We start from the raw sequence: 21,958 nt of genomic DNA, 5'->3' as shown, positions 1-21,958 counted from the left end.
TACGTTTTTCCTTTATGTCTTCATGTGTTATGTGGCAATGTCTGCCTGCATAAGCTGAAATAACCTTTTCCAAATAGCCTCTGATGAGCAGAAGTACCTCATTTCCTCTCCCTAAAAATAATATCCATGATTAAATGTAACTCGTCAGATTGAGATCACCTCACATATTGCTAAGTGACTGCAAAATCATACCTAGTTATTTTTGCCCCAAAGTAGCACATCTAAAAAGAACATTTTTTTTCTTTTCCTATTCCAAATCCAATGCCACCAACAGGTATCACAGAAATATGGAACACATGTGACATGAGGCTCAATAAAAAGAAGGAACTTCAACTAACTCTTGCTGGCACATCATTTCTATAGCACATCTGCATCTTCTTTAGCTGCACATTTTCAGCAGGCACAAGAAACATCACCAGAATGGGACAGTACCATCCTCTGTATCTACAGCAAAACCCTTCATCTGACAAGGGACATTACAGCTGAGGTCTCAAAATAAATTCTACATTGTTAATTTATGCATATATTAAAATTGTGCTACTAAATCTAGCTGGGTCAGGGAAAGCAAGGAGCATTAAGAACAGCTATGGCTCACTATACCAACAAGAAAAGGAGAGAAAGAAGGGACAGGATGACGGTGAGTTAGAACAACAAGGGGAAGAGAGAGAGAATAAGAAGAGACCTGACTACCAAGTTGGATGCTGGTTAAATAAATATGATCACACAAATGCTTTCAAAGAGATACTACTGAACTTCTAGCTGAAAAAAAAAAATTACATTTGTTCAGCTATGTTATCACTTGATCATACACATTTAGAGCATTGATTTCAGCACTGTTATACCCAGGAAGGCAGTCTGATATTGTAACTGTTGACACTTCCTTTTACACGCACCAGTGTGTAAGTGTATTGGTATTGTAAGCCAACACATCCCCTTTCTGTGCCGTACGTTGTACGCTGCGGAGCTCCTGTGAGTGCTGTTTTTTTCTTTAGAAAGCCTAGAGGCCAGGAGGAAACTGTCTGTAGGAAGGAATCTTTCACATTGTAATACTCCACACAAAAATTACTTAAGGTTTACTTTTTAAAAGAAAAATCATATGTCAACTCCCATTCTGATGTCAGTGCATGTTTAAGAGCCCCAAACTGTTCTTTCTTGGGTTACAACCAGAAGAGTTTATTCAAATTTACTATTTTGCTAAATGCCACCTTATTTAAAATATTTTAAAACTCATACCAAGAAACCTGTGGAACTGGATTTTAAGTAAAGGATATCATGCTAGTTAGCAGAAACCAACCTGTCCTAGGAAGTGTTTTCTTCTCACTGAGCTTCTGCTGTAGAGTTTGATGAGAAAGCTAATTCCATGTTCAGCTTGGCTAACTGGAAAAATCATCATTTCTCCCCACTTCACTTGGCCATTAGTGGATTTCAGAAGTCGAGTCTTCTTCTTACAGATCAGCCCTTCTGTACTAAACATTCCAACTTTCACAAAGAAACCTAGCACAAAAGGGAGGGAAAAAGGCAGAGCACACCAAGGGTTACTCACAAACACACCCCAAGAGGAACTGACAAGATCCACATGTGTAGTTCAAATTGCAACAATTTCCCAAAAGTCTGGCCAAAAGAACTGTACAATAGCTATCCTGACTAGTCACACAGAGTACATTCAATAATATTGAATTGATTAGCACAGTATCCAAACAGCAAGTGCAAGCTAATGCCCTTGTATGTCAGGATTAATATTGGGATAAAAATCTTCCAAAATACATAAACACGTAGCTTCAAACCAAACAAAATGTAATCAAGCAAGACATCTGTGGAAACAAGCCTTGGCAATGAAAAGCTACTGCACAATATGTTAGTCTGAGGTTTGTAAGGAATGTTATGAATTGCCAACCCATTTAAGCAGCAATTTACCTGTTACAAATGCTTTTAGACAGGAGGCATGAAACAGCTGATGTAACTTACTTGAACACAGTGGTGTAGATGAAATGGGAAGGTTTTGTGCTTCAAGAATCTGTAACTGAATCCTCCTGTTTATTGCTTGAAAACAAGTTCCTATTTGAAGTTCTGCGCGCCACACCTACAAGCAGAAGAATGTTGCTATAACATCTGGATTAAGTTGCTTATAAACTCAGGAAACACAGGAATTCTGTCATATATTGGGCTCCCACATTTCTGTCTGGGATTTCCTGAACAGAAATACAAGCATGTGTTGTATACACAACCTGCAGATACACAGTAAGTCAGTGCATCTTGCACTTGTTATAGCCGCAGTACATGTGCTCCACTGATGGCTTATGTGCGGTGCAGACAGCCCTCACGGGCTGCAGACAGAGATACAGACACATAAGTCCTCACTTTTCACCTGGGAAAGATTCTGCAATGGTAGGAGCAGATACATACGGGGAAAAGCAGACAAGCAGCTGTAGCTCTACTAAACCTGGGTGTGGAAATGAGAGACCAGGTATGCTCCATTAACACAAAAACCTTTGGAGTTCTCCTCCCACGCTTTTGAATTTTGCAATATGGAGATACAAGTGATGCTTTCCATAGACACAGGCCCTGTCACTTAATGTCATGAATGTTCAGAGTCATTGCAAGCTGCGGAGTTCCCTGTGTTATGGAAGTACTTGTGTTTTACATGCCCACACACATACACCCACCGCTCTGCCACTGAGATCTCCAGTTTGAATTATTTTTCAGAGCTTTTGCTAGTTACAGAGTTGTGTTGATGCATCTTCAAGACTCTCCTATCAGATGCTGATGTACACTGAACACTCTAAGAACAGCGGGAGAAGGCCAGTGGAGACCAAGCTTTCCTGACAGCCTCTGTTTAAAAGCACTTTGCTCGTCCTGGTTCCCTTCAAATTTTAACACACTCCAGTGAAGCAAAATACACCAAGCGTAAGAGCAACAGGTCAGCTAAAGAGAAATCAGGTTCCAGTTCATTGAAGTGACCCAAATTCTCTTTGTAGCTGCAAAACTTCTTTGTTGCCCTGAGAGGAAGCCAGTTCCTCACCTGGGAGCTCTGGCTCTCCGTTGGTAAGTGAGGGTAGTTTGCTGCCTCAGGGGGCAGTACAGGGATCACTTCCAGCAGTGTCTGGAGGGCTCTCAGATCTAACAGTGAGGAAAGCCAACACAGAAACTATGCGATGATTCAGGAATTTACATTGGGATGAAGCAGTTTCTAAACCAGCTTCCTCTTTCACTTAAATCTTGCTGCTTTTGAAACAATATGGTTACTCTTGTTAGAACTCAAAAATGTCAAGTGTAACTTATGTTAGAAATCAAGACTATCACTCATGTTACTCAGACACACTTAGATAAATTTTTTTTTTTAATTGCTAATTCAAGTTTAATTTGTCAAAAATACAAATGTCTAGACACAATATGTAAAAGAAACAAAGTGAGGGTAGGAGGAAAGGAAATCCCACTGTGAAAACCACCTGCTTCTTATTACGCTAATGGAAATGAACTGACTGAATTATTACCTCACAGCATGCAATCTGAACATTAAATATATAGCTCTCTCTGCAGTTTCAAGCCACTGAAGATCTTAGCACTTTTCTTCCATAACAAAAGCACATTCCATTTGCTCTGAGCTCTTGCTGTGAGTCCTAAGGATCTTTCGATACTTTTTTGGTCAGAAAAGACAATTACCCGGTGTCCTTTGCTGAGTGCTTCCCCAGAATGCCCCTCCCTTGAGCTCTGTGTCATGGTGTGGAAGAGCTTGCTCTAGCGCTTTTCCCAGAAACGGCTCCAGTTTATGACCAGAACAGCTATGTGCAGAGTTCAAAAGTCTGCATTTTTTCCCCATCGAAATGTCTCTCCCTGAGAAAGTGGAAAAAAAAACCACCCAAAAAACAAAAACCAAACCAACTCTGTTTGTTGTTAACATTGAATTAGTACAAATTATTTTACTTCGATTTCCAGCAAGTCTTCCTAGGTGATATAACAACACACTTTCACAGTATTGGCACTTACAGGTGCTTTGGAAGGAGGAGAGATATCCAGCCAATGACTTGACTCCTCTGAGCTGAGCTCCCGCAGTGCCAAAGAACACTCGCCAATGGTTTTTTTCCTGGGAGTCTGTGTCTGGATTTTAAATACCAATCTGACAGCCTGCAGGCTTTGCAGTTTAATAGCAAATACAAAAGTTTCCATAAATTCCATGTCCTAGAAAGAAAAACAGAGGGGTAACATCACTATTGTAAGAGACCTGCACCGAGCCAGAAACCTAGAAACCAAGGCTTCCTGGTCCCATAGCTGCTGCTCCCTGATACCATTATAGGTTGCCATGGCAAAGTGTGGTTCTACAGCCATAATCCCCACAGACTCACCACCTCATTGTCACACCCTGGCAGGAACAAAGCTCTGGATTATTTTCACTACCTTAACGAGTTGAGGCTATCTCTTCTGGAGCTTTACAAAAGCAGACACACATTGTCGTAGCAAATTTGCCTTTTGCTTCAATCTCTCCTGTTGATCTTACTTGCTTTCACCTTTGACTCACATTATGGAAGGTTTATATTGCTTTGCCTTCCATCCCCTTAATATTTCTTTACAGACACTATCAGGAGTCTTGTCTCATGTGAATAATTCTTACTACTTTCTGCAGAGAGGTAGCATGAACTTTGGCTCCAGCCCTAGTGAGAAGCAGTAACATCATCTACCTTCCCTGGGGTGAGTGTGCACCTGCAGGTATGCCCAGGCTTCCTCCAGTCCCCCAGCACTGTGTTGCCAAGGCTAGCAGCTCATGGTTCAGTTCCCCATGAGCATTATCTGTCCTGTAGGCTTGGGAGAAAAGGAAGGTAACAGTACAATGCCAGAGAGGATACAGGGGGAGGGAGTGGAACGAGGCTTTTCATAGGGTTTTGAGAAGTTGGAAAAAAAATAAAAGGATACAGTAACCCCAAAGTAGGCAACTACCACAGCAAATATGGCATAGGAGTACATGTTTGGTCAATTTTAAAAATCCATTTACATTTCACTTTATTTTTTGATGAAAAAGGTTTCTCAGTGTTTTCTCTGCCTCTACTTACATTGCACCCTTCCTTGGCAGAAGATTTGAACTGCACTGGCTTGGGCAGTGTGAGAATCCCCTTGACACAGATACGAGGATTTTCCCCACAGCTAGAAGGCCAGCTCAGGTCCTTGCACTGCAACATGGAAAACACAATCAGTTTAGAAAACTTCAGACAACTTAGAAACAAGAGTCGTCTACACTGTTCTAGAATGACGCATAATTCCTGTAATATTGAATATAAATCAGAGCCAGTGTAATGATTGTGTCACCTCCGATCATTTAATAATTAATTTTCACAACCACAGGTTAAAAAGTTATTCTGTAGATTTTAGTGATTTCACTATGTGGCAATATGACAACAGATAAATAATGAAATCCCTTATATAGTATTTAACACTCAACATAGTATGAGGTTTCTGACTACTCAGAGTTCCATTGCCTAAAAATTCTTTACGGTTCCTGAAAGTGTATAGAACAGTCAGTATAACAGTATCACATCAAGTAACAAAAAAGCCACAAGGAGCTAAAGGTCTTTCCAGTGCCATTATGGTTCTGCCCTGAAGGAATTGCTAGATTTGAAGTCAGTTAAATGCTGCTTCCAAAGTTGCTCCGATTTGCTGCCTCCAAGCTTCCACAGGAAAATTTCCAGAGCAGGACCAACCTATGACCAGCTCAGCTTTCTTTTCTATGCTGAATAGTTCCTCACTCCACAATCAGAACATATGTATGGTACCATAAGGAGTTATATACTACTTTTTACTATGGACTGTAGCAGAACAGAGATTGCATCAGAAAAAAAAATACAGGCAAGGAACATACTTCGAATGAAGCCCAGTATTACATTTGACTGAACTTTGTTTATACTAATACTTAGAAGTAAATTTCTTTTCCTCCTAAAAGTATTCCTTAAAGTAACAGAGAGCCAAATTTAGTGAGAATTAACACTCAGTAAAATAGCCATTTAAGTAAATTATAATAAAATTATTTATATTTACTTACATGTAAAACTGTGATCCAAATCTGTTCTACGGAAGAAACATAACACAGCTTCACATTTAGTCTTCCAAACTCCCGTTCATCACCTGATAATGTAATAGTATCTATGGAAGAAAGCCAATTAGTGTTTTTAGAAGTAATGCAGTATCTTAAAAGTTCATTCCAAGAATAAGGGAACTCATTAATAAGTGGATTGCCCATATTTGAAAACTTGCCTCAAAATAAGTTTGAAATATCTGAACACCGGCATTTTAAGAACAAAATATCTGTGAAGCCCTGTAGCCTGACCTTCCACATAGCTAAAAGCCTACACGTTTACCTCAGTTACCTCTACTGAACTTAATAACTTGTGTTGTACTCAAACAACTTTTAGAAAGAAGAAAAGTATGTGCCTGAGACCCCCAGAACACATTTATAGTCTATCACTTCTCTTAATCACCTTCAATGTTAAATTTCTAAACTGGCCTGCTTTTCATCTTCCTCAGACTTTAACTCCAGCTTTGTAAACATTTTACTATTCTGCTTTTCTCCAAGTCAGAAGAGCCATTTAATATCCAGCGTTACTCTGTCATGACTGAAACTTGGTCATCACTCTCCCGTCTTCTTTTTGAGGAGACTAGGTGAAATTCTGACTTCCAGCATGGTGACCTCCATGGGGACTTGATTAATTTCTGAGAGCTTATTTTGCAGAATCTCTACTTCAGCATTCATTAATAAATAAGGATCCTAGGTTTGCATGCAATATTCTTGCCTAATTCTCAGTGTAATATGGGTATTGGACTCCAGCCACTTACCACTGTAAAATACTGAAAAAGGACAAGAGCTGTGAACAAGGTGCTGCATTCTATCCTAACAGAACACCTGCTATTTCTTAGTTCACTGGAGTAGTAAATGCAGAGATGCATTTCTCAGAAGCACAAGAACTTCTTAAAGGCTCATTTGCTCAATCTCCTAATAGAAGGAAGGTGCAACTCCAAAACTCTTAATTTCAAACTGCAAAGTAATCTCCAAACTGACTTTCTGATCAGATTAATCTCAAAAAAACCCAACTCATCAACAGTAGAGACAGCTTAATGTTTCAAGTGCAAAGGGAAGTATTTCATTACAAGGTGAACAAACAGAACTTTACCCAGACTCCTGTTACTGCCTTGTGAATCCTTCCTGGAAGAGGTACTGCTAGGTACACTGGAAAGTGAGTCATATCTCTGGGGGCAAAAAAAGAGTCACTTCATTCAGAGCAACAGATGTGAAAAGTCAGAGAGATTCCACCATCAGGCAAGACATGATGAAAACAAAACAACATGCAATTTCAAATAATTGTCTCATTCCCTACTAATCTCTTCATCCAGCAGCATGGAATTACTGTTTGACGCAAAGAGCTAATACAGGACACATATGGACAGCACAGATTTTTTGCTCCCTAATGTATGTGCAACTTCATCTCCATGTAAAAGATGATTATTAGGAAAAAAAGGGGGGGAGGGGGCGCAAAAAAGCACTGTTTTTTGCATCAATGGAAACTTCTAGTGTTCTACGTTTCAACCGATGGGAGAAATCACAAGATGACAAACCACAGTCTCTTGTCTGTCTTGTCCTGCCTAACAGCCTACTCAGGTTTCTCAACAGCCCTGTTGCGCCAGAACAGCCATAGTCAGAGGAGACACCAGGAAAGAGCCTCTTGAAACTGGTCAAGATGTTGAACTTCTAGTCCCTCTAGTCCTTCAAGTGCATAGTACAATGCCTTTCAGTGTTTACTTTGAAAAACAATGCAACAGGAACAGATACACCATGTGAGCTGAGTTTTCAGTATAGCTGAAGTTACAAGGGGAACGCACCTTCATGAATCGATGAGGTGGGCTTCTGAGGTCAAACATTGAACGACTCACATCAAATGATCCAGGCAAAGTACTAGGTCTTAAATCACTAACTAAAAAGACAGAGAACAACACAAATAATATAAGCATCATTCCTAGAAAAAAAATTAAGAAGGTTTTTATTTAATTTTAAGTAGACCTACAGTAGAATTGAAAACCAGCTAAATAACATCTCTGGAAGGACATTTCACTTCATAGCTTCCAAATAAACACACTCTCTAGTTCTAAGCCCACACAAACGAAAACCATCATAGCAGTTGCTGCAACAAAACAGGTGTAGTTTTGCTTAGTCTATAGATGCACATAAAGAGGATCATTTTGAAACAGCTGTCAAAAAACTCTTGAGGAAGAAGGTATTTTAGAACTGTACTCTAGACACAGTTAAGTGACCTTTCTTGTGTTCAAACTTACTAAGACAAAACTAGAGAAGCATTTACTTAGCTTGAACAAAAATGGAGAAAGAGAGGATTTACTGAAGGGCAGATGTTCGAGACAGTTTCATTAAGCCTATTTGCCTCCCACCCCCGGTGTTCACAAAACCTAGCAAAACCATATGCATTAAAGACTGCTGAAATTTTATGTGTGTTTTGTTGTCTTAACACAAAATATATGGAGTAGTCTTTTCATGTAGTCTCTATAGTGATTCAGAATTATTTTTAAAACAGGACATAGACTGAGACATTTCCCCCAGCTATAAAATAAGCACAGTATACCATTCTAAATAAAACACTTTTAAAAATGCAGGCTGTTGCCAGCTTCCGATTTGATAGAGAAGTGTATACTTTTCTTCGAGTCTATATGATTCCTGAATGCGTTTGCTTTAGCAGTCACTTACAGCAGGTAACACTTAGTCATCTCTTTTACTCTAACAGTATTCATTACAGGATAAATATACCAACTAACAGCACAGAAAAATTTTATCTAGGTAGACAAACACCTCCTATCTAAACTTTTACTATCTCACAGCCCTCCCCTGTTCTTAAACACACCTATGCAATGAGAAGTGGGGACATTTCTGCACCTTCAAAAGCAAACTACAAAAAAGCTGGCATATAGCATCACTGCCCATTTTGCACCCATCTGCTCCTGAATGCTTTTTAGTGCCTGTTCCTCCCTCCATATATACACTGCTCAGACATTCCTCCACTCAAAATACTGCCTGACTTCCTTTTTCCATCTCCCTCAAACACTCCTATTACTGGTAGCTGGAATCTCCAGTACTGCATCCTGTTTTGGATCGGAGGCAGCTACACCAGCTTGCTTTTCCAGTTTGTGTACCTTCATGTGATGCATGCAAGCCTTGTGAAGCCCCAAAAGACAGAAAGTAACAGCACAGCTGGAAATCAAGCAGAGCTGCTTCACAGATCAGTTCACCAACCGAGAAGTGTCTGCAGCATACACACCAGTTTGAGAGCTGCTATAATCACACACACCTTCTGTGTACTTCTCTTGGCTTTTTTCTCTTACGTATAAACCTTGGGAAAGGGAGGAAGATAGTGAAGTAAGGGTGTGGTCCTTCTCACCTGATCCATATAATTTCCTATTATCTGATTTTGCTTGGCAGCGCCTAATCAGATCTGGCGAAACCCGATGCTCCAAATAGAACGGGTTGTACACGTCATAGCAGGGCCATCGGTACACGCCGTGCAGTTCTGCTTTCCGGTCACCGAATGAGGCTCTGGCAGATTCTGTAGAGCACAAGTAAACATCAAATGCAAGAGTTCCAGACATAACACATGCTGCCTGGCTTCATAAAGCAGGCAGAGTGCCTTCAGGGCAAAGGACAAAATACTTCAATATTATCTGCTTCAGGAAAAAAATATATATATATTAAAAAAAAGAAAAAACACATACACATTATGTCAGATTTCCACAGTGTGCTAGCAAACACTGGAATTAAATTGGCAATAAAAAGCTACGCATACTTTGTCTTGGAGTTCCACGATATATGCCTAACTAGTTAAAATACAGAAGGCTTCAAAGACAGGCAGCAAGGCAGAAATAAACAGGAAAACTAGGGCCATGTGTACAGAAAACCTCTGACTTATTTGGCTACCTACCCCCACGACATTCTCACTCTGCTAAAAGGACCCCCAGACTTTCAGGAGGGTCTTGTATGGAAACATAACATAACTTGGGACTGCAGTATCCTTGTCATCCAGTTTCCATAGGAAGTCTGTCAGTGGTAAAATCACTGGTCCAAAATGACTTGAATTGTTGGCTGAGGCACAAGTAGACAGATCTGTGAATGCTTAAATCCCAGCCCTTTACTCAGCCCATTACAGCACAGCTGCCCTATTTTTCTTTCCTTTATTTATAATCATTTCAGAAAAAAAAAAAATGTATGTCTTGGTCAGCAGAGCAGTAAAGAACACTGCTGTAGTGCTTTGTTTTGTCTGTCTGGAACAAAAATAAGCCATATATAACAGTACAGTAGAGAATGGGGATGGGGTGACTTGAACTCTGCCAAGCTCCGACATTTGCTTCCTTCATTTCACCTCCCTGGATTTCAACCTGTCTGTTAAAATGTTCTTTATCCCACCATAAAGTGCCTTCACTTCTTAAGTGTGTTGCGCTGTAAGAGGCAAACTATTATCACTGTAAAATCCGTTCCACCAGGTGTAGCAAAGTAAGTAAAAAAGAATAACTAAAACAGTGAGGTGGAACATGAGAGATGATAAAGGAAGAATTCAAGTATAATGGGCTTGAGCATGACGTAAATCAGGGTGAACGCTAGAAATGAGGCCATAAAGAATTGCTACACAGCAGATGATGGAAAAGCCAGCGTTCCAGACCAGGAGCACGCTCCTTCCTGCTAGCTTACTTCTGTGAGAGCATGAGACGTGCTGCAGTGAGTACTGAAGAGAAAGGCTGCCAGAACTTAATTGCTTTCAAAAGGGATGCCAAGAGCGAACAGTGAGCATGTCCTGTTTCACTGAAGGCAAATGGTCAGACATGCACAGAAAACGGAGTGCAACTGAATGCAGAACTTGGACTTCTACAGGTATTTAACAATGGTCTAAGAAGCAAATACTCTAAATACACTTTCTGATCATGCTGGTGCTTTGGCTAATATGAAGAAGGAATGACAGCACATTTCCCTGTATTTAGTAAATCTTCTTAAAAAGTAAACTTTGCGTTTCTAAAGACAACTTCAATAAGGCTTAAAAAGCTGTACTTTAAAAAAATAAGTATTTATATTTGTAAAGAGAAATGGAAGTCGCCTACTTAACATAAGAGCCACTTTTCAAATATTTGTTCAAGAATTTAAAATATTTGCTCAAGAGAGACAATTATGAAGACTCAGGTCATCCTGCCAGAAGATCTACTGGCTTTATAGCCAGTCTGTTCACCAGGTCCTTCAGAAATGATGATGAAACAGAATTCCCAATGAAGACAAGTCACTGATTTATAAACCACTGAACTGATAAGATTGTGTAGAACAGCATTATCACACAAAATATTTATCTAAAGGCATTTAGACACATCTTCCTTCTCCCTGAAGAACATTTGTGCCTCAGAGTCCTTGACGCACTTCTCTGTACAGTGTCTTGAGAATAACACAAAGCAAGGCAGAGCCTGAGCCCAGACCCAGTGAGAAATGGGATTACCACAAACATGTCTGGCATTTCCATACCTTGTTCAAGTACGGAATTACAAGAACTAGCTACTGAAGTAGCAGAGAAGCGGGGAGGCCGAGGGAGATCAGACTCAAGAGATGAGAAAGGCCTCGTGTTCTACCTCCAACTATTAGGTTGCCTGTCCATGTCTGGTGAGGCAGACATCATAAATAAAGCCCACTAAAAAGATCGGGCACAGAATGACCAATCTATACCAAAAGGCTCTGCCAGGCTGATTAGCTTGGCGCTGGGGTGGGTGAGGGCGAGGAGGAAGTTTGGCAATAGGCAGGCAGGAGGAGAAAAGAAGCAACATCAAGGATCTGGGGAGAAGAGGGAAGGGTGGGGATAAAACCACACAAACACAAAAAGGTTAAGTAGTACTGCATTAGTTATTACGCAACCTGTGGTTGACTTTTTTCAGTTAAGGTTTCTACCCTCAGAAAGGAACTATGGTCACATGAGACTAAAAGCATATTACCCACTTATCACGTCCTCAAGGCAAAGCAACTGTAGAGAAAACAACCCTTCAGGTTTGTGCCTGTGCCAAAATCTTCCTTCAGCTGATTCTACGCGTCTCCTGGCAGGGCCAAGAGCCTTGCGGTAGCATATGCCCCATAACTCATGTTACCAAGTCAGGCTCCTGTCCTTTTAGAATGTCACTGTGTCTAAATTGCATGTGCATCATTTTATCAGTCCAAGCATGGGACTAATTGGCAGAGGTTGAAGGACAAGATTGTTGTGAAGCAAAGAATCACAGAATCGTGCACAACCTTATACCACTGAGATCTGCAGCCCCTGGGCTCCCAAAGAGCAGGAAAAAAAACAGGAAATAGTAGGGGGAAAAAATTCCACCATAGAGTAGCACATGCTGCCTACTGGTGAAATTTGAAAAGGAAGATGTGTCAGTCTGTTAAAACATGTCAGTACACTAAACATGAAAGCTACTAAAGCCACTTTCTTTACTTGAGTTATCTGGATGCTGGGGATGTGTTAGGTTTTCCAATAAATTCTTAACTACAGCTTCCGTTTCCTTTAAGTGTCTTCCATTACTCTGAGTATGAGCACTGGTGAGCAATCCTCCCTTTCAGTTTTATTCATGCAACGTCACAGAGATTCATAGTGGGATGAAATCCTTCCCAAAACCTCTCTGGATGTCCAGAGAGAAAATAAACAAGACCAGGCTTCTAGAAAAGTTCGGGAAACATATGTTTTCAGTAGGAATACTTGACAACTTTCAAGGAATAGCAGAAGTGAAACAACTGCTTCAGCAATGTGGTTTATATTTTACCTTGAATCCCTCCAGCATGTGAGATACTGGGAAGGTTCTTCGGTTGTACATAAGCCAACTTGAATGGAGGGACCACAAATGGTACCTCTTGACCATCCAGGGGCAGTTTACAAAGCAGATAATCCTCTGAACAGCCAACTTGACGCTTCACTGACACAGAAGACAATGGAGGCTTCTCTACAATAGTTGGCTTGCTTGCAGCTACTGCTTCAGATTCCTGCACCATGGAAACTGCTAAAAATAAAGAGTGAGAAAAACAGACAGTCCACATGTGCATTAAGTTTTGAACAATACTATGAACAGATCTCTTTTATTTAAAAGGATCTGTGCTTGATACATTACTTAATGGTTCCTAGTATTCAGTTTTACCGGCATTTGGGACTAGCGCCTGGAAAAGATATTCATCCTCATTACACCTGCACTACTGATCCAAACTCTTCATTGTCCAAGCTTCTATATTTATAGCTACCTTGCTCTTAAGTGAATTTTTACAAGAGGTACACTTGTACCGTAGAAGAGTTCTTTAAACAACTAAGACACCAAAGAAAATCCTAACAGCAAATCCACAGGGAGTTGTTTTTTTTTTTTTAAAAAAAAGCCATCACTCTTAGAGTTTTAAAGATATGAGACCTTTACACAACCTTGGTAAAAATTTGGCTTTTTGGATGGCATTCCAAGCTGCAAAAGTGCAGACTTCAGACAAGTGTTATTATTTCAGTTCCAATTCCAATCCATAACACTAGCACATGTTCAATCTCCAATTGGAGGTACGAACAGAATTTTACATGTTTTAAAAGAAATGAAGCTTATCAGGGGTGATAGTAATTTTATTAATGGGAAATCTCATCATTAATGAAGCCAAACCAGAAAAAAACCCTTAATCGATGTCATGATGTTGGAACTCACGATCATTTTTCTCTTTTTCCATGCAGAAACACCATTTACAGCAGTTTTTTATACATTCTGCTGCCATTGTTTTCAGTGCTGCAATTTAGAGGAGACCACAATAAAAGATCCAGTGTAGCTATGAAACCTGAAAAACACAATAAACCAAACTGTATTAGATGAGAATAACCGAAATCAAAATGCAATATTATCAGTTATTTAATATGTGACTGCTTATTGGACACAGTCCCAGGGTCAATGAGAAAGTTATCTCAGCCATAAAAGGATCAGAGCCATCAGATTTATCTCACTGAGATAAATAATCTTTTATATAAAAGCACAGGGAAAGAGAAAATAACTTTAATGTGCAGCATCCAAGTACTTTCAGTGACCCACTTAGACAGGTCCCTGTCCTTCAGGAACATTAAAATTCTCCTCGTATCTGTGTGTGCCACTGGGCTTTGCAGTTTACTCAGCTTTACAGCTGTTTTGATGTGGTCTTGTCAAGTCATTTGCAAGATGTGGTTTTTATTCCATTTCCCTTGTTCATGTTTCTCCTATCCATTTTCACTCATGTACTATTTTCACATACATCCATACCCGTTTACATTTTTCATTCAGCATACTCCATACTTTAGATCTGAAAACACTCTTTATGAATGATGCCAAAATTGCCTTTTTTGAGGAACTACTGCTTTCTCGTAATTGTATACACATGAAACTGAAGACCTGTTTCATTATATAATTGTCTGCTATGCATACAGAAATAGAGAGCACTGACTTCCAGCAAAATAAGAGGCATGTAATCTACTGAAGAATGAGAACAAGTCTATAACAGCTGGTTAACATTAAAAGAACTTTATGACAATACTAACTGGCCTCATTCAAATGTCTTTATTCATATCCTTATGTTCTTTTGTTCAGAGAGACACAGACAGCTGCATTGCCTCCTGTCCAAAACTTTAGCTGTCTAAGTCTAGTTCTTTTACATGTACCTAAAGTACACAAGGTTCTTTGCAGAACATACCCAAGACATGATTCCAACTCCACGGAGTTTAGAGGACACCAACCAGAACATATGAACATAGGCTGAAATGATGGGAAAGACAAGAAGTAAGAGAAAGGGGAAAGCACAGAGAGAAAATGACAATTATGCAAAACCAGACACGTTTGCTCAGTTATTTCAATGGCAAGGAATTGCTGAAAGCTTTTCTGCTACAGCACAGAAGCTGCTCCTACCTGCAGCTTGAACACTGCCGTCATTTTTTGTGTGTGTGTATTCAAAGACAGCTAGGCAACCACTTGTACCCTGTTAACAGAAATAACAATATATTAAAAAAAAAAATCTTTTAAAAGCCCCCCAAAACTCTGATGGATGCCAAGTGAAGATATTAACCTACAGACACTTCATCTAACTTAGAAATCATGTGCTTTCTTGTCGTAACGTCAGTTATTTCCCCCGGTAGGGTGCAAATGATAGTTACCAACAGATGCGTCAATTTGCAAATACTGCCCAAAGACAGCACCACTGGTGGCAAAGCCACCAAGAGCACGCAGCTTCAAGAGGAAGCCTTGAACTAACTTGCTATCTTTAAAACACAATTGTGAAATATAATGAAGGTTTACTATTACAAGTACATAACCGTTCCAGAATTATTCTTAATCATGAGCTATCACATAGTACTGATAAGAAGGAAATTTTTAAAATATATTTCCATTAGTCCTAAACCTAAGTAAAGCCATTATTCTATTGCAACAAGGACCTAAGGGAGTATGTGGTTTAATACAATTTCTTTGAATAATTTTCACTGGTTTAACCACTAAATGACAGTAATTCTTTCCTCTAGTTTTATACTGCTTTTTGTGTTCAATAGACCAAAATGAACAAAGCGCAAGTGACCCCTCAGAGGTAGCCTGAATACTGGCACACATTACTCTGGAAAACAGAATGCTGTGGAAGAGATTACAGGGTAGTTTCTAACCAGACAGGGCAGAGGTGCAGTATCTTGCTTTAAAAGGGACACCTTTACACTATACAGAATCCATCCCTCAGTACTGCCCTGATGTCAAAATGGCCCATGAGTGTGAATGAACTGCGAGATCTGCATCAAAAAGTCTTTAGAGGTGATACCACTGACTCCGGAACCTGTTCTGCATCTTTACAGAAGCACAAAAAGAGGCACAGGAATTTTTCATTAAATTCTACACATTTCTAAGGATCATATTTTTTCACCATTGCTCCTCCCTCAATGGGACACTCACAATAGCTAAGCCTGCTAGAATTCAAAGTTTACTTTAAGGTTCCCTTGCAGTGATTTTCCTTCCCAGCTGTTATCAGTACACAGCTGGAGTTAATATGCTTTACTCTTGTTCACTGTGTTTAAACTGGGCTGAAACAGCTGCTTCGTTTGCTCTAAGCTTTGCAACAATGGTATCTAAGCCTCAGCAGCAGTTTGTGCAGGCAAAACATCTTTTATCTCAAAACATCCAGATTGAATCTATTCGCTACTGCTGGAGAAGAAACCAAAATGTTAGTAACTGCCCTGCTTTCCAGCTACATAGAGTGGAAAAATTAGCTTTTCTGCATCAGAGACAATTCAGTTCATGGTAGCAATTTCTTTGCCCAGAACTGGTTAGCTGGAACCATTAATGTGGGCAAGTGAACAAATGCAAATTGTCTGTCACAAGAAGCTGCCTTTCCATCGTAGGGCTGAGTGCCTTACCTAGAAAGAAAGGGCTACATAGAAGTAGTGAGGATGTAACAGTAAAGATGCAATTCTACATCTTTTGTACTTCTATAATTAAAAAAGACCGTGTTTTTCACAGTGAGACCAAGTAACCTGTGATGGTCACTGACCATTATATTTTTTTCCCCATTTTTCAATATACATTTTTTTCCTATCTGAAGACAAATATAAAGCAATTCATCACTGTCTATTGTATAGAAGAGAGTACACAATTTACAGATTACTGTTTTGTAGGCAAGGCAGTTTCAGTAGACAATGCCAAAGTATATAGACACATAGCTTAGATTTTCCAATGTAGTTTGATCTTACATATAGTATTTTGAAAAGAAAGTTCCACGGCTAAGAGACTGGAACACGATTTATATACTTTTTTAAGCTTAAAACTGTAATGGTTTCAGTGACAAAATCTGTGCTTGTGTTCCTATACTTACACCACAGCCACATTAGAAAAAATGACAGCATTTGCTGAGGGACGGAGCATCTAGATACGGCGGTCCCTCATTCTCCTTAGAGAACTTTGCTTTGTTCATGAACTCACAACATGGATGGTCTCAACTACTTTTTAAGGTTTTGATTAACGTAATTAAGCTACACAGATAAACAGATTTGTTTTTTTGTTTTAGTTCAGAAGAGCAATCCTGGCAGTAAATTAGATGGCTTGACTCCCAGTTAATTTATTTTCTCATATCTGTATTTCTCAAGTTGCCTACAGTTATTTATCCAGCTTTCACTGCATGCAAAAGTTTTGTCTTAACCATGTGGGACAGAGAGAAATTTAGCAGGTTCTGTTTCATATTTTATTAACTGAAAATGAACAAAAATCTTGTAGAGGATTAAACAAGTATTTAATGATCTTGACAGAAGCTGACATTGCTATCAAAGGTTAAACTTCTCCCACATGCCATAAGTTTTTGCTGGTTTCAGCTGCCCCCAAATTCTCAGTATGAAATTTAATAGTTGTAAAAAGGTTGTACTGACATGCATTTTTGTGGGAATAAATTACCAAATGAACGTGAAGTGTAGAGATATCTGTTAGGTACACCACCAAATTCCAAAGTAGTACTGATTTATCATCAATTCCATCCATTCTAACAAAATGTCAGGACTTTTTGACCCTTTCTCTAAGTCCTGGAGTCAGTTTTTGTTAGTCAATATGCATATGTCAGACATCCCCTGTGTTGGAGATATTAGACTGAGAAAAGGACAGGAGGAAGAGGGGAATTATCCCTGATTTTCAGGCGGAAAGCTGAGATAGAGAAATCAAATCACTTGCAGCAGAAGAAAGAACTGAATCGAGATCTTGTAACTCTGTCTCAAATTCTCTTTTTTTGGTGCTTTCCATGGAATTCAGTAAGTTTTTTAATTTCTGTCTTCCCAGTATCAAGCCAGAGTAAGATAAGAGCAACAGTCCTTCTACACTAAGGCAGAAGGAAAGCCAAGGTTATTAGAACATCCTGGAAACAATAAAGTTTAAAAACCTACCACACACATACACAGAGCCTAGAGAATTACAATCACTACTATTTTAATGGGTTGAGAGGGAGAACATAAATTATCTTAATGATTTCCAGATTTCTGTGATAGAAATTTTGAATGAGCTAAAATCAGATAAACAGAGTATCAAAAGACTTCAGTTCCAGATGCCTCCAGAATGATTACAAGACAGAGATGTTTGGAGAAGAAAGTAAATATTTTCAACAGCTCATTAAATAAAAAGTATGTGATAGAAAAGGGATGATCACAATATTAAATATTAAAAGCTGAAAGCAGTCTGAAAATAAATGTCAGGTCTTTGCTGCCTTATGATGAAAGGGTGTATTTTGCAACCAGTTTGTAGGCTGCCGAAGTATTTTACTGCATTTAGTCACAGCGCTGCTCCATAGGAGTTTATCAGGTAACACATGAAAAACTATGCGATGGACTCAAAGGTGAAACAGCTGGGAAAGCTGGCTAAACCAGAGGTTTTGAATGTTATGAGATTTATTGCCAGCCATGAACGTATGAAATGCATTCTCAGATCTGGGCTCCAGAAACACATTCGTGGCAAAATTTCTAGTAGCAGTTAAGTCCTCACAAAGCTGGAGGTGTAAAAGAAAATATCCAGAAACAGGGATGATCAGTTGTTATTAAGCATTTGGGACAGATCCTCAAATGACATAAGCATCTACAGCTCCCAGTAGAGCCACCACATTTGGCAACACGTGAGGAGTAAGCCAGCTGAAGCTTGCTGGTTCACACCTCAGCCAAACACCGTGTCTGTGCTGCCTCGGCGCCTTTCTGCCTTCCAGAGCCAGGAGATGCAATCACTCCCAGTCACAGAAATCCTGCAAAGAGCACAACACCACCACCACAGGCGTCCAGATGATTAACAACACAGCATGGCAAAAGCTGCTTCTGCTGCAGGTCAGATGGATTCTGTTGACGGTACAGACGCTGCAAAAGCTCTTCTGTAGTTTTGTTTCTGGGGGAGAACACCCGGGAGCTGTGCACTGGTATAAGTACAGCTCTGCATCTGAAAGGGGGGTGGCTTGTGACCGCTGCATCTCTAAACTAGTCAAACAGCCTCAATGGTTTTCAGAAATTTGCCTTCAAGTACTTTGCTACTGTAGCAGCAAGGCACCACACCTACGCACCCACACATAGTGCCATGCGTGGGCATACATGTCCCAAAGACATGAAGTCCACAGTTTAAAAAAAAGCCCTGCATTTTTTCTGGGACTGTAGATGGGTCTGATTTGTACCATTCACACAGGAGAGAGAGGAACTTCAAGTGGGTCTGAGCACATGAAAACACAGGATACAAGCTTTTGTTCCTGTTCATTATAAGTCTAGGCTAGGTAGGTTGTCTGGAGGAAGAGAGGGGGGAATAAAAAGTCATGCCAATACACACCTACCAGGTGCATGATAAAAGACTCCTATCTATGCCTGTTTCAGGGGAAGCCCACAACAGCGATATCTGCAGTAACTAGTGGGTGTGTGCATGCATGCACCTTTCTTCTCTGCTTGCAACCAGATTCTGGGGAAAAGCATGAGAGATCTGAGAATCTGCACACTGAAATTATTCCAGTTCTTCTGCCTTCCAAGGAAATGTAGAAAATGTGAAGCTTTCCTTTCTGCTGTGCCTGGAAAGAGGAAGGGATTTCATGCTGAAAGCAGCAGGTCACAAAGGAGATGCCAGAATAACACGACAGAAAAAGAGAAGTTATGAGAAGGCTTTTGAAGGGCATAACCAGGAAGACATTCTTGTGAGAGACAGCTTACAAACAGTTCAACAGAAACATGACGAAGAGATGCAAAGCTCAGCACAGCAAATAAATGAAGAGTGTAATTACATATTTAAAACTGAAAAAAAAAAAGACTATGCATAATTAACCTAATTTAGATGATGGGGATATTATGATGTTGTACAGTCCTCCTGTGAGTCCAGTGGTGTTAAGAAGTTACACAACTAAATCCGGTAACAGAAACAGACGGTAAAAAGTTGCTGGGAGAAGTGTCATGGTCCATGATGCAACCAAACCACCAACTGCCTGGGCACAGGGAGCACCTTCCCGTGCTGGTACACGATGGCACAACAGCCCCCCGGAGGAGTTCATGGCTTCCCCTCACTGATCCCAGAAACAGGAAAATGAATGGACCGGACCATCAGTCTGAACCAGCACAGTACTGTCCCACAAAATCCTCTCATGCACTTATGGTTTGCAAAAACAGAATCTTGATTTTGAAGACCAGAAGGTCCATTATGCACCCTTCTCAGTCACTGACACCACTGGATTTCAATCTGTTACTCCTGCACTACATTGAGCAGCTTAAGCAGCAAGACACTTGAGTTTTATTTCAGAAAAATATTCCAATAGCTAGTTACCTTCACTGTTCATATTTTAATTCTATTTCCAGTTTGTTTTTTTTTCCCCAGTTTTTATGCCTTTGCTCTGCTAAGAGTGTTAATTACCAGTATTATAGTATCTCTTTTCTTTATTCAGATCTCAAAAGATTAGGATCTAACCTTCTTTTATATTTCTCTTCAGTAAGCTAATGAGACCAAAGCAAGCCACATACACAAATTTAAACCTGTAGGTTTTACACCATTCAGGTCTGATTTGTATAGTACTTGTCAAAACATTATCCCTCCCGCTCTGACCAGTTTCATTCAGGCTGGTACCACAACTGAACTATGCACCTCAGACTTGAACAATGTCACAGCATCATCTAAGGTGAGAATATATTTCATAAAGTAATCCTTGTAAGGATAAGATTGCTCTCATCCTCGCAGCATTGTACTGAGATCCAAAACTGGTACTGGTCCACCATCGCCTCTGCATCCTTCTGACTGTATTCTGAGCAAGTGGAGGAGGAGGATGGGAACCTGCAGAGAGCATCTCCACAGGTCCTCTGGTGACTGCCCCAGCATTCAGGTAAGAGATGGTTTGCTGGGCTCTCCTAGAGATAACAGATGCATATAAAGTTTAAAACCCATGTAATCAGTGGGAGTGCTCAGTACTATGCTGCCATCAGTAAAGATGTGAAAATTGTACAAAAATATTATGTTTTCAGCTTTAGCAGGCTTCTCCTGAGGCAAAGAAAACCACCTCAGAACTCAATTCTTAGCTGAGCTGTTGGCAGAGTGGTAAAAGTAGAGCTCACTGTGATCCCACGAGCTGCTCTCTATGTTCTCCTGCTGAGGAGGTCTAGGCCTAACCAAACCAGGGCAGCAGCTTTCCCTGGAACAGCCACATCTTCCTATGTGCAGTTGTGCAAGGCCATCCCATGACCCACCGCAACTTTCTTTTCTCCCTCCAGCTCCTCTGCCCAGACAAAGATGATGCAATGTATTTCTCCCTTTGTGCAGGCCCTGAGCTGAACCCGGCAGAAAGAGCACTTGTGCAATCTAGCTGTGGTCTCCTTCAGCTCAGCAGCTGCTTCTCCCAGGGCTCCAGGCTGGAAGGGGCCAAACGGCCTTCAGCACATCTGCACAGGCAGCCCAGGCACGGACCACCAAACAGAGTACGTCACCAAGAAGAACTAATTGCTCTTGCCTACTTCCCTAAAGAAAAATAAAGCTGAGCAGGTGTGTGTGCTTGGGCTATCACGCTACAGGAACAACTGCCTTTGCTTTCCAGGCACCCCTTGGAGAAGGGGAACAAGCCCTGGCACAAGTACACGATCCAAAGTCGTCCTTCTGACAGGGCCTCCAGGGACATCCTGACTCTGGCTTAGCATTACAGCCTTGCACCTGCAGCCCTTAAATGCAGACTTCATCCAAGCCTGCCTCAGTATGCAGAAGATGAATAATATCATCTACAAGGGCCAAAAGAACAATTTTCATAAGTCTGAGCCAATTTTTCTCATGCGAGATTTATATTTGAATTAAGAAGGGAACATTATAAATCTATCCCATGATAAAGCTTAAAACTTGGGATTTTAATAGGCTGAATCCTCTATGCTCTGGGCTGTAAAAGTTGATAGTATTTCTGCCTAATGCTGCATTAGGCAAGGAACCAATTCATCCAGTTACTGAACTG

At 40.3% G+C, this 21,958-nt stretch overlaps 1 protein-coding gene across 9 annotated transcripts in view; it reads right to left on the bottom strand.

The window, feature by feature from the left end:
• The window catches only part of TC2N (tandem C2 domains, nuclear), a 33,824-nt gene that overhangs the window by 3,322 nt on the left and 8,544 nt on the right, over positions 1-21,958 (bottom strand). For 4 of the 9 annotated variants that reach the window (XM_005506146.3, XM_065063646.1, XM_065063649.1 and 1 more), the window contains exons 2-12: positions 14,929-14,998; positions 13,711-13,837; positions 12,805-13,038; positions 9,420-9,584; positions 7,858-7,949; positions 7,152-7,227; positions 6,026-6,126; positions 5,043-5,159; positions 3,985-4,176; positions 1,966-2,080; positions 1,295-1,494 (exon numbers count right to left, since the gene is read on the bottom strand). In XM_005506146.3, the coding sequence (XP_005506203.1) occupies positions 1,295-1,494; positions 1,966-2,080; positions 3,985-4,176; positions 5,043-5,159; positions 6,026-6,126; positions 7,152-7,227; positions 7,858-7,949; positions 9,420-9,584; positions 12,805-13,038; positions 13,711-13,777 (1,359 nt within the window). In that variant the 5' untranslated portion in view covers positions 13,778-13,837; positions 14,929-14,998. Of the gene's footprint in view, positions 1-1,294; positions 1,495-1,965; positions 2,081-3,984; positions 4,177-5,042; positions 5,160-6,025; positions 6,127-7,151; positions 7,228-7,857; positions 7,950-9,419; positions 9,585-12,804; positions 13,039-13,710; positions 13,838-14,716; positions 14,779-14,928; positions 14,999-21,958 lie in introns of all 9 variants that reach the window. The other 5 variants (XM_065063645.1, XM_065063648.1, XM_065063647.1 and 2 more) reach the window with 3 other exon arrangements.

Source organism: Columba livia, chromosome 5, assembly GCF_036013475.1.
Source record: "Columba livia isolate bColLiv1 breed racing homer chromosome 5, bColLiv1.pat.W.v2, whole genome shotgun sequence".
In the NCBI taxonomy this organism is placed as follows: domain Eukaryota; kingdom Metazoa; phylum Chordata; class Aves; order Columbiformes; family Columbidae; genus Columba; species Columba livia.
The sequence above is the reverse complement of the archived record's forward strand: the minus strand, read 5'-3'. Positions and strand labels throughout refer to the sequence as shown.